This window comes from Passer montanus, unplaced genomic scaffold, assembly GCF_014805655.1.
Source record: "Passer montanus isolate IOZ18808 unplaced genomic scaffold, ASM1480565v1 scaffold2, whole genome shotgun sequence".
In the NCBI taxonomy this organism is placed as follows: domain Eukaryota; kingdom Metazoa; phylum Chordata; class Aves; order Passeriformes; family Passeridae; genus Passer; species Passer montanus.
This window is the reverse complement of record NW_024366591.1, coordinates 3,016,754-3,030,179: the sequence shown is the minus strand read 5'-3', so window position 1 is coordinate 3,030,179 and position 13,426 is coordinate 3,016,754. Positions and strand designations below refer to the sequence as shown.

The following is a 13,426-nucleotide window of genomic DNA, read 5'->3' as shown; positions in this document are numbered from 1 at the left end:
GCAATATGTTTGACCTGCTGTGAAACAGCATTTTTGAGAATAGAGAAAATCTGTTAAATCAGAGTAGACATTTTAAGTTAAAGCCATTTCTCTGGGGTTATACCTTCTTCATTATTTTTTATTGGAGAAATTAATTCTAATTTGTCAAAACTTAAATTGTATTTTTCATTTTCCTCAACAGAAATAGCTTAGTCATTGTCATACCTGGGAAGTTTCTTAATCTGCATTTTGCAGAGACTGGATTAAAAGGTGATTAAATGCTGAGGTAGGGTACCTGGCCCAAAAGAGGTTGACTCAAACTGACATGATAAAGTTCTCTAGCTTCAAAGGATGGCCAGGAATTTTAGGGGCTTGCTGTAGGTTGTTCTTATATCTTGGACCTGAGGTTATATATAAAATTTAGAAAGGAGTAATTTATGCCAGATATGGAAGGTATAAATAAAATGGGACCTAAGTTCTGTTACTTATTTGCAACCTTAATTGAAACCCTGGTCACAAATGGAAAAATATGGAATAACCACCTATAGAGGCTTTTGGACAGGTAATTGTTCAGGTTGTAACTGAGGCAGAGCAGTGGTAGAAAATACTTTGTCCTCTGTTAAGCCTTTTGTTGAGCTACTAAAATCACAGACCCTTCTCTATTCTCATGATAACTGTGGTAACTGCTCAGAATTATTCTGTACTCTGTTGTGTTCAGATCTGGGATTTCAGTGGTAGCAGCAACCGTGATTGGTGTACCTTGTATACCATTTTTGTTTTTTCTAATAAAAGGCTTTGGTAACTGGGAAAAGGAAAATCAGGTGTTGTTAATTGTTTGTTTTGTTGTGTGTTCTTTTCTATGTGACTGTATTGCTACTTGTTATTTGCTAAATTATGTTGTTAATGATTTTTCAAAATGCCACCTGTGGTTTTAATTTCATTCAATGCTGGTGTTGAGTTCGGCTGCTGAAGCTTCTCTTCACAGAGGTTTTATTTTGCCCTTCCATTTATCCTCTGAATTCTTCATCTGGGTGGCTGTGCTGAATTCTTACTTGTTGAACAGGTTCTTCTGGTAGGATTGACCTCACTTATGCTTTAAATGGATATCTGAGCTAGTTATCAGGATTTTTGGAATCTTAGGATGACTCAGAAATTGCACATTTCTAACAACTATCTGCCATGAATTGCACCATTTTGCTTAAAAGGTATTTTAATAATTCATATAGTGCTATGAATCATATTCTGGGCAGATTCAAAGATACAGAATTAAGTTAGTGAAAGATCTAACAGCAGTCTAGACTCAATTTGATTTTAAATAAAAAGCCTGTTATTGCAAAGTGCTGATTCCTGTCCTTTTCTCCCCAGTACTGGCTCTTTCACAGGTTTGTGGCCAATTCTCTAAATTGGGCGCAGCTTGGTTTCACTGCATAGGCCTTATCTTCTCTCTTCCTGCACTCCTTGTTAGATCTTGATTCTCTCTTGGATTTGCAGACAATTTGGCAGGTTTCTCCCTCCTGATGCATAGACAAATACCAATCATCAGATGTCACTGCTTGAGAAAGACCTGAAATCAGAATAACAGGAGTGGTGCAAAGGAACTTGCAGATGCACGGGAAATGTTTTACTAACTTGTCGTCCATTTGCACACTGTGAATTTTAAATATAAAAAGGCCAAACTGAATGTTTGAAACAATGTGCTTTAGATTATCTGGTTTTGTTTGCTTTCTAGACAGAATTCATCTATGTCCAACCAACAAATAAACCAAAGGCCTTCAAGCATGGTCAGTGAAACGTCCACTGCGGTAACTACATCTGCTGTTGATGCAAAACCTGGCTCTAAGGTAAAGGAAAAAGCTATTTTTTTCAGCTTGTTGATCACAACTTCACTGATTTTAAATCCACTATTCTCATGCTGATTTCAGTAGGGTTCTCATGCTGGTTTCACTAGGATTTAGCTAGAAGTCTAGTAAGACCTCAGAGAAGGGGCAATATCTTCTACCCAGACACAAACCTTTTGACAGCACTGTATGCCCACATGACAGCATTGAATGGTAACTTCTTACACTGTGATTATTGGGACATGGGAAGTTTGGGTCTTACAAATGGAAGTAAATATATGGAATATTAGTATTTCAGCAAGTGTTTTGGTAGTCCAGTGTATATGGCAAAAAGTGGTGTATGGTAACAGGAATTTGCAGTTCTTACTTTTTCATGAAATCTTACTGCCTCTCCTCCTCCTAGTAACAATTAAATCCCTTTCTGCCCTCACTGCATTGCACAAGCAGTGCAGGCACCAAGTTCACACACATAATGTTTAATAATAGAAAAGTCCATTCCTTGTCATTGACAAAGGACCTTTGTCCATTATTGAACAGAATAAAATAAAGTGCTGTACTTGAAGTGTCACCATCTATTTTAATACTTCTTTGACCTTACAATAAATTACAGAACAGTGACAATGGTAGTGGGTGGATGAAATGGATAGAGCAATATTGAAAGAATTAGCAGAGATAATTTGCTTCACTTTGACTGCAGTTCTTAAACTTAGTTGGTTTTCTTCTAAATGCAAAAGAGGGCAGACCCTTATGTAACAGAGTTTCAGAAAGGATTTCACTAAAATGATTGCAAAGATATTTTGTTTAGTTGGAATACTTAGTCTTTTAATAATGTTTTGATGTGCTTGAGTACAGGAGATGATACAATTTCATGAGAAGCTAAAAATTATTTGTTTTAAAATTATTTTTTAAAACCATATGTGTATAAGTTATTGGACCAACACAAATATTATAATGTATCATATCTCAGGAATACATTTATCTTTAAAGTGCTAGATGAAATTACCACTGCAAACAGTAAGCTTAGTTGGTTACCTGAATTAGTTGAAACACTTTTTTTTTTTAATATTTGAAGAGCTGAATTTACCAAAGTATGTTGGCATTTGTTTTTACCATATTTATCCTCCTTACTCTGATTTTTTTGAAGCCTGCATTAGAGGCAGAAAGCTCATTTTTTCCCTCTTTAAACCAGCAAAAACCTACTGGGGACCTGATAGGGTGCTTTGAGCTGGGGAGTTCTCCAGTGACACAGCTGGATTTAACTTGGCCAGGATCACACTTCTGCCAAAAACTGTGCATCCTCTGACCCCTGCTCCTGCTGCTTCCCTCTGTCACCTGCTTGCGCTGATCCAGTCAGAGACCAAAAATGAGCACTGGATTCCACTCCCAGGCCTCCATATGCTGGGGGGCTAATTCACAGGGCACGTCAGAATCACACAGCTGAACAGGAGGGCAATGCTTAGAGAATATCCAGAATCACCTCCCAAGGCTTTGGTTGGTCTGGTTTTGGTCTCTCTTTCTATTCTGTTTGCAGTCCACTGTGAGGGTGGCTGTGCATGCTTTTGTCAGGCTCCCAGGTGTGGATTTTTTAACACATGGCAGCTTTAGACTTAGAATAAAGGTCTCAGAGAGGCTTTGCCAGTACTTTGCTTCTCTATCAAGTTTGTTTTTATAAGATCCATTCTACTTTGGGTCCTTAATTAAAACGAACCAACATCTTTGCTGCATATGCTGTGTTTCATCGTTGCATGTGTTAACAGGCTTGAAATCACTTCTCTCACTTCGTAGAGTCGGATCTGTTGAATTCCTTCACGGTCTAACACAAAAATTATTTCAAGTGAACTAGCAGTGAGAAAAAAGGCTGTATATAACCTGTGTCCTCCACTTTGAGGTTGACTTTTGGCAGATTGAGAATAGATTTTAAGGTACTTCCATCTATTTCTGAATATTTTCTTCCCTGAATTCCATAATCATTCTTTGAAAGAGTGAGTTCTCAGATGCAGACATGAAGCCAAATACATTTTCATGTTCTCTACTTAGCCACGGCTAATTATTATTATTTTTTATTAAATACTTCTATAATTTGCATTGCAAATGTCATCACAGAATGGTGTATGCATAGTGTTGGAATCCTGGCCAAGTTCAGACTTTTTTTCTATAGAGCTGTGCACATTTGGGGCCAGTATTTTGATGCAAGAACTGTCTGAGTAAGTAATCTAAAGACTTTAGACCAATGCAGTCTATCCTACTCTTTGACATTTGAGGGGTATGGGGTTGAGGGAATGAAAAGCAAAAGGGCATTTTGATAAACTGTAATTATTCTCTGTCCCAAAGTTCTTGTTCATAGCCAATTCAATTACATTATTAACCATATTAAAAGCCATTTATATTGATTAATAATTAAGGTTATGGAGGAATAAGGGTCTGATTCAGTTTGACAGTAAGGTACATTTGGAATTTAGTCTGTTGAACTGTCTGGTGATGTGAATGGAAGCTTGTAAATGTTACTGTGCCACACAGGACTTAGGCCAAGTCAAAAATGAAAGGACAGTAGGGAATGTATTTGCTATCTACATTTTGAGAGCATGTTTTGGATGGGTTCTGCATAACAGAAGTCATTGAATTGTTGATGACACTGGTAGCTGCTGGTATTTCTCTGAGGTAAACTGGTGAGGAATGCAAGTAAAGAATGTGTCTAGCAGCTGGAACAAGCAGTGGTGACAGGAATGTGATGTGACAGGAATGTGATGTGCCAGCTCTGGGACTGTCTGGAGCTGGAGTGCAACACAGGGTCTACTTCACAGCCACTTTACGTGCATGCTCAAAATTTGGAGATTTTTGAAGAGTTTCAGGTTTTTCTATCGGAAAAATAAGGATTTTATATAATTTCCTTAGAGAGACTGAAAGGATTCATAAGTTCATTTCTAACTGAAACACAGATTTTTTGACTTAAAGAGTTTATGACTTAAACAGGTGGCTTTTTATGGGTTGATTTTTTAAAATGCCTTCTAGGTTGAAAGTTTCATGTTTTATCATGCATATGTATTTGCATATTTTGACCAAGGTACAGTCTTCCTGCTTACTTTTTTAAAAATCTGTTCTAGAAAAAGTCAGTCTATACTTTTTTTTGTTAGTCCCGTTTCAAAGGAAGAAAAAAATTACATAATAAGTTAGCAACTTTCCTCCTCAGCTACAAGCTACTGTACAGATGAGGCAGTGATGGAAAGGGATTTGAAAATTTTGGCTTTTGACGTTTTTGAGTTTTGTTGCAAAAACTTAGCAGTCATTCACAAGCAAGTCAGCATAACGAGTGTACTGAAGTCAAAAGTGACTTTTGTGTCTTCAGTGATACAGACAGCTGTGCTGACCTGCATTTTTAAACTCCTGACAATGATATCAGAAGAATTCAAGTTAGGAAAAGACCACTGCAATGCAGAGAAATAGTTTAAAAATATACCTTTTCTTTTAAACCAATTTCTTGGTCTAGCCAGTGGAAACAAGGCATGACTAATTATCTGTTATGCTTTGCAGTATCTGTTATGCTTTGTTTTATTCCAGAGCAGAATGAGATGATCAATACTGAAGATTATATGAGAATTTTAATTACATAAAGTACCATAAAATGATAATTTTTTTTCCATTATAGGTATTGGATTGACATACAATACACAGCCCTTGGAAAAATTTTCCTTCTCCTATGCCATAGAAATTATTTGGTCTTTAGACCAAGTCCAAGGATGATTTTTCTACATTGTGGTCTGCATTTTAAAATTATTAAGATCAGAGAAAATGCTTGATTAGAAGATCTGATTAAAAAATAAATAAAAATCAAATTTAAATGCTTCTGTAAGGCTAGATCATCTGCCCTTCAACTGCTCCTTGGTTTCTTTCACCCTTCCAAAGATCTATATGACAGAAAGATTGGGAAACTAAATTCTGTACATTTTGTGAAATGATTTATGTTCAGCTGCAAAGTATAAATAAAAACAAAATAAAAATAGATTGACTTTCAGAGCTTTAACAAATTTGGACCTCATTATTTTTCATCACCCTTTTAATGTAGCTGTTGCACCTTAACATTGGCAACAATTTTTAAAACTCAGCGGTATTGTTGACTTCTCATTTTTCTTACCAAAAGCCCTTATTTGGCTGTGTTTGCCTGAAGCCTGTGCTCTGTTGTCTGAGTGCCTTAGCACAGGTCTGGCAGAGACACAGCCTGGGAGATCTTGGTGATACCATCCTGACCTGACTTCTGCAGTGAACTGGCTTTTGCCAGCTGGATGGCAGGGGCACCTCCTCAGAAACCTGTTCTACAGCCTGCTCTGCTGGGTTTGTGCCAACAGCCCTGGACAGGTGGACAAGGGAAGGCTTTTTCCTCAGATGACCACCTCTGGTGCCCTGGGTGCTGCTGGGTCTGGTGCAGGCTCTCACTGAGCTCTCTGGGGAGGTGGCACTGCTGGGGAAATCCTGCTCCTCACTCCTGTTAAATCTACCTCACTGTTTCATATGCTGTAGCACCAAAAAAGAAGTGCATTTTTTTCATACTGGTTTTAGCTATTATCTTAACCCTTCATTAAGACAGGAAATTTCTTGCAGATTGGTAAAGTCTTCATCAGTCAATCAACAACAAGAAGAAATTTAGCAGTCAGCATCAATCAATCAACAGAATCCATTTAAAGTTATAATATTTTGCTAGAATTATTTACATTATGTGCTGTCTTCTAGTCCAGATGTTGTCTGGCTGGCAGGAGCAGTACCCTGAGATATTATCCCTTGTTTGTGATGAATATACTTGTTTCCAGAACTGCTGTTTGCCTGCAGCCCACAGAGCATCTGTACCCTGACAAGCTCAGAGATTAAAAAGAGGGACACTGTAGGAAAGAATATGGACAGCTCTTTTCTTGGAGAAGTTGGCAGAAGCTGTAAGGGTAGTCTGTCCTGAAGCAATTGGAGGAGCAAACTGGGCTGGGGCTGGAAAAGAACAGGCAAATTACTCATCAAGTGATTCGTGCTTTTTCACACATGGATAGGCCTTTCTTGTTTGTTTTTGAAATAGTTTTGTCCGTGTGGGTCAAAACTGAGGTTTCAGTGAGACACAGATCATTACCTAGTCCTTGTGATTTCCACTGGCTGCCCTGTAGGTCTCTTCCCTGCAGCGTCACTGTCTTCTCCTTTTGTTTGCAGGGCCAGAGTCCAAGCATTTTATTAAGCTTTCAATGTTGTTTGAATTTGAACAGGAAAGAAAAATTAAAATCCACCCAAAAAAATCCCATCAAAACCCCTAAAAGCCAAACAAAAAAGAGCAAGAGTAAGATTCATCTGCTCAAAGTCCTGTGCGTGTAAGAGACTTGTGCATTGTTTTCCACAGAGACTTGCATGCAGGTCTCAAAATTTCTTCCCAGGCACACTAAAATTTCCACAGTTCCGCCTTCTGACCTGACACACAAGTGCTGCTGCTCTTCAGCAGGAGCTGGCACACCATCCTGATGGAGGTGGAAGATTGACTTTGCTCTGTTGTAAATATCATTGCCTGTTTACTTGCCCTTGAAAATGCCATGAGTACTTTGTTGCTGTGTAATGAAGTATAAGTTATTGCAGTGAGAGTATTTGTAATGTGAAATGAGTCTCAGTATGGTTTAGAAACCTCTGCTCCTTATACTTCACAGGTCGTGAAGACTGGAAACAAAGTTCACAGCTTTGGAAAGAGGGAACAAGCCATCAGGAGGAACCCCAATGTTCCTGTGATAGTAAGAGGCTGGCTGCACAAGCAGGTATGGATCTGATCACCCGTTTCTGTTCATGTACTTCAATGCAATCATCAAGGAAGAGCCAGTGTTTCTAAGGAACTGAGAAAGCAGAAGCTCCAGTGTTGGTGGTACAGGGGTACAGGGCAGTGCTGGGTACTTCCACAGACTTCCATAATGAGGAATTCCTGCTTGGAAAGTGTGAAAAACCAAGGTTTACAAATGGCTTTGATTCAGAAGAGGAAACTGATAAATAGACATCAGCATCACAGCTCACTGCGGAAGCTATAACTTTGTTATCTAAATCTGGTTATTTTCCCTGGTTTATCCTGCTGGCTCTTTGCCAGGCTGATCTTTGACTCCCTCAGAACACAGTCAGCCTGAGGCTGGCTGTGAAGGCCTTATTCTATCTATTTGGCTATGCCCTTCTACCCTGATCAAAGGCTTAATTCCAGTCCCTATGCCTTTTTGTTCTCCAGAAGCAGGAAGGAGAAAATTATGGGAAATGGGGACACATCCACCACACATTGCTCTCACCAAGAGCAGCAGCCAGCAAAGACTGGATTATAGAATGTCATCCAATGAACAGAATTCTACAGCTGCTATGTCCTGAACTCTTAAGCTGAGAGAAACACATCTTTGAGTGTAGTAAATAAATAAAGCTGTTTGTTTTATGAGAATAATTCCCCTGCTTTGCATTTGGCAGCCTGTGTCTACCAGATGATCACCAGAGATCCAGCAGCTAGATTTAGGGGTGGGCAGGAGGAGGCTGAAATCTGGGGCTTACAATTATGGTTTTACATGCACAGGAAAGTGAAATAGCTGACAGCTGTCTGCTTCCTCCTGGGTGGAGAGATGGAATTCTGCTGTGTTCCACTCTCAGCTCTTTTGACATCCTCTACCCAAGTCCATTAGTTCTCAGGACAGAATCAGAACTCAAACACAGTATGTGTTGCTAGCCTTGTAGCATGAAAATGGGAGGGGAGGAAAGTCTTTCCATACTTAATTTGATTGCAGAAAGGAGGAGGGAAATAGCTAGGGCAATGTTGTATATCCTATTTCCTTCTGTCCCCTAACCTTTGCTTGTAAACCTTTAAAGCCTGAAGGTGTTTTTAATCCTGCTGGTCTCATCAAAGCCTACCCAAGCTGAAGAAGTTGTACTTGCCTAGGTCTGGCAATTTTAAAAGCTTCAGAAATTAATTTCAATGCAAATAATACTCATTCTGACAAGGTTATATATATCTATATCTCTCTATATATATATCTCCACTCCACAGACATATTATAGTTCATTAAAATTTGCACATTATGCATCCTATTTTATTTCCTAAGGAATATTTGATTAAATTACATTTTAGGCATGGGTAACATATGGTGATTGAATTATAGGATATCATTGCCTGAAATGTGAGGTCATACTTCACAGCTGTGTAGTGATTTTCATTTTGGTCTGCAGGCAATCTTTGTGCCATCCAGAAAAACACTTTGTTTCCTTATTGCAAATAAATCTGAGCAGATAAAATAAGCATTGGTTGTGTACAAGGTTACTCTGAATGCTTTTTGGGATGAGGGTTAAATTGCTTAATGAAAATTAGCAGTTTGTCTATTCTGCCCTCATTGTTTTATAGCTGCATGTTTTACCTTCTGTCTTTCTTAGTACACAATATTTTGCCAAGATAGAAACCATTTGTTTTGCACTTAGCTATCATGTTTAGGTAAACTTCTGGTAAACTACTCACTGGATCAACACTGTGTCTGTTAACTTGCTTTAAATGAAAAGTGTACCACATTTCTTGCATTTCAGGATAGCTCTGGAATGCGGTTATGGAAGAGACGATGGTTTGTGCTTGCTGATTTTTGTTTGTTTTACTACAAAGGTGAGTAAATGTTAGCTGTTTTGAGCTGCTCTGAACAGTTCACCTGTACAAATCATGGTGAATGCATGAACTAACTGTACTCTTCAGAAAAAGTTAGTTTTCTAAGATGAGCAGTGAAACATTTGCTTGGCCAGACATCTTGAATGCATAGCAAATCCTAGGCCAGAGTAGGGGAAGCAAAGGATGCTGTATGATACTTTTTCACATGATTTATGTTTGATACATGCCACAGGTTACGTTGCAGAACATCTGACTGGAATAAATAAGATTCATCCCATCACTGGTCTGTGTTCTGGTACCTCCTTGCTTGCTCTTGGATGTCTTGAGGTTTTTGACAATGTGCTATAGTCACATCAGGGCGTTGGTTCAGTTTTAATCCAAGGGACAAAGTAAGAGTGAGAACTTCTGAATCCAGTAATTCTACAAAAAAAAAAAAAGGTTAGATGTGGTCTTAGACCAAACTAGATATTAGACAAGGTTATTTTCAAGTTTTGAGTACTTCATGTGCTACAGTTTTTGAAAAGTGTTACAGAATATCAGACTTGTTCATATTTTTAGATGCTGCATTTCTGCTGTCGATCACTTGGAGCCAGCAGTAAGAGAGGTTTCCTAATTATAGCCATTAGCCTAGATGAACAGTGCTAAATGGAAGGTCCATCATGTTTTACAGCCTGTCACTGCTCATTTGGCACAATAAGCTTTATTCTTGAAGTGTGTTCTTCTGGCTGAAGGTAAAAGGTGGCATCCAACCCCAACCCCCCCCCCAAAAAGAGAAAAAACCTCAATAAAAGCCCAGTCTGATTAAGAAAATAAACTCCAATGTTTTTTCTTTAAATCTAAAGCATTTTTCTGCACGTATTATTGGTGTTGAGTCAGAAGTGAATTTGTGTCAGAAGGGATTTCAGGAAGTGTCCCATTCCAGTGCCTGGTGAAAGCAGGGTCAGGAAAGGAGTCAGCCCAGGTTGCTCAGGGTTTAATCAAGTCAGGCATTGAAAAGCTCCAAGGATGGAGATGGCAGAGCTTCTTACTTGGCCTGTGCCCCTGCTGCTCTGTCCTTGGGAAAATGCTTTTTCTTATGTTCAGTCTGAACTACTGTTGTTTCTGCTTAATGCCTATTTTCTCTGTGTCCATAAAGAAGAAGATATTGTTAGCCCACTGAACGGTGCAGGGAATTAAATTCTATTTTTTTATTCCACAGACAGCAGAGAAGAGTCTGTTCTGGGGAGCATCCCATTGCCTAGTTATGTCATATCTCCAGTTGGGCCTGAAGATCGTATAAATCGCAAATTTTCTTTTAAGGTACATTTTCAAAGCTTATCAGCTAATCATAGTTTATTTGCATTAGAAAAGCTGCTGTTGTAAACAAGAACACCATCTGTTTTCCTATTTTACTTGTTATTAGCTTTTAAAGGCAGGCAGGTTTATTGACTGCCTGTTCAAATGTGACATAGCACTTTTTTTTTTTTGCTTATGAATTGACATCCATGTCTGTTACTTTGTAAGTGTCCTTAGAGCTTAATGAAGTGTCTCTGAGTAAAGAGCCTGTTTCTAAAATCAGAAATGAGTATTGACAAGTTGTTCCAGTACTGTGTACAAATTGGAAGAAAAGTTGTCTTATTTATTTTGTAATAGAGTACTTGATTTCATAATGGGCTGATGTCTGTTTGGTTTTGTTGCAGTTTTTTAAAAAAGAAAAGAATCTACTCAGATCTCACAGGTAGAAAATCACAGTACTTAGTCATCCTAAGTGTTATGGACTTTTTAAAAGGAAAAAGTATTCTTGTTTGATATAGTTTATGGGTGGTTTTGTGGGTTTTTTTTTCCTTTCTAAAAATAAATCTAATTGTATAATTTACAGTTCTTGTCTTCATTATAAAAGCCCACAGATATGAAATAAAACATATACTTCTTGATAGTCCCAAAACCTGACTCCAAATGATTGTCAAAACTGCAGACAGTACTTAGTCATCCTAAGTGGTATGGACTTTTTAAAAGGAAAAAGTACTCTTGTTTGATATAGTTTATGTGGTTTTGTGGGGTTTTTTTTCTTTCTAAAAATAAATCTAATTGTATAATTTACAGTTCTTGTCTTCATTATAAAAGCCCACAGATATGAAATAAAACATATACTTCTTGATAGTCCCAAAACCTGACTCCAAATGATTGTCAAAACTGCACCACTTAGGCAAAGTTCATAAACATCCATGCCTGTGGCAGATTTAAAGTCAGAGCAGAACTTGTTTCTCTCTCAAGCAAATCAGCTACATACTTTAAAGTAATTTACAAATCAGGTTTTGATCAGGCGTACTTTAGGAGATCTAGAAGGAATCTCTGTTTAAATATTTTCAGTGCTGAAATTATGAAGAACACGTGACTTCTTTTTTGCATTTTGATTTTTTGAGGTATTTTAAAATTTAGACTGCCTTTTTTACTTTCAGTTCTATGTTCAAGTGGATAGTGGTTTGAAATTTATTAGGCAAATATTAACTTGGGAAATGTGTTTAAAAAAGACCTGGTGCACTTTGTGGAAATGTTTACTGTACTTTTTCAAATGCATTGAGCATGAGTTATCAGGATAAAGCTACAAAGAAATCTTTGTTTAAGAAAAACATTCCACCTCCAGTATTTACTGAGTGTGATTCATAAACCCCTCCTTTTCTAGAGCCTTTTCCTAGGAGGAAGCATGTACTGAAAGAGGGGAACTCAATGTGTTCAATGTGCTCCCTGCTTTTTTTTTTTTTTTTTAATTCAAATGGTGTTCACACATGCTCTTAAGTCACCACTGGCCAAGTGGAGTGGAATCCATGGTTTGGTCATGGTTAAACCTTTCCAGAAGCAAATGCAGATTTCCCCTGTTCCTTTAAGGATATCATAATACTGAAAGAAGAGGGGAACTCAATGTGCTCTGCTAGGGTTCCCTGCTTTTTTTATTTTTTTTTAATTCAAATGGTGTTCACACATGCTCTTAAGTCACCACTGGCCAAGTGGAGTGGAATCCATGGTTTGGTCATGGTTAAACCTTTCCAGAAGCAAATGCAGATTTCCCCTGTTCCTTTAAGGATATCATACCTATATGAGCTCTACCAGGTATTTAATCTGATTCTTTTTCTGGAAATATCATGAGACTTTCCACACAGAGTCTATCTACATCTGTTGATATACACAGAAATAGGGTGTTGATAGCAAAAGAAAGTTTATGCTAGAAAACTCTGTAAAAAAATCAGCATTTCATGTATCAGTTAGTCAGGCCAGTTTTAACTCTGCTGTAGGTGTTTGATGATTGACTGCAGGCTGGATGCTGCAGTTTGATTTGATTCAGACCCAACCCCAAGGGCAGCAGGAGGATTTTGTGCAGTTCCAGTGGCACAGACCCTGTCCAGCTCTGATGTTCAGTGGTCACAGAGTTGGCTGTGGGCACTCCCAGCAGGAACACCCCGTGCTGGCATCCATCACTCAGCAGCCATTGCCTTTATCTCCTCTCTTCAGAGCACCTCCAGACCCAGAGCACAGTTGGACATTCTGTCTCACAGCGTAGCACAGCCAGAAATAGAACACATGAGCAGATTAAGCCCCAAATAAAGATAAGATTTTTTTTTTGCATTGAAGACCTGAATGAGTGGGAGAATGTGCCATGGCACTTTTTGGCTTGTTCTTTGTTGAGATTGTTGTAAATCTTCTGTTACAACAAAAGAATTGGCTCCCATCTGAAGTAGCAGTGAGTTTGGAAGGTAGGGAAACAGCAAAACTGGAAAAAAATTCAACTCTTTTGTTTGCCAAACTAGAGGAAGGTAATTTACTAAGCAAATACATGGGTGCTTTTTGCATATGATTTGGTTAGAAGGAGGCTTGTAAAATACACGCTCACTAGGGTCTGTGTTAAACCCTGCAAAATGTTAAAACATGTACTGTAGGAGTTCTCAAAATCCTTTTCCTTTCATCACCTCCTGAGGTCCAACTTAAGGTTTTGTGTCTCTTTGGGTGTTTAACAATT

General features: G+C 38.3%; 1 protein-coding gene across 8 annotated transcripts in view; it reads left to right on the top strand.

Moving 5' to 3' along the window:
* PLEKHA7 (pleckstrin homology domain containing A7) overlaps window positions 1-13,426 on the top strand; it is a 149,072-nt gene that overhangs the window by 92,298 nt on the left and 43,348 nt on the right. For all 8 annotated transcript variants that reach the window (XM_039707165.1, XM_039707164.1, XM_039707168.1 and 5 more), the window contains 4 exons: window positions 1,709-1,820; window positions 7,481-7,585; window positions 9,363-9,435; window positions 10,634-10,734. In XM_039707165.1, the coding sequence (XP_039563099.1) occupies window positions 1,709-1,820; window positions 7,481-7,585; window positions 9,363-9,435; window positions 10,634-10,734 (391 nt within the window). The remainder of the gene's footprint in view (window positions 1-1,708; window positions 1,821-7,480; window positions 7,586-9,362; window positions 9,436-10,633; window positions 10,735-13,426) is intronic.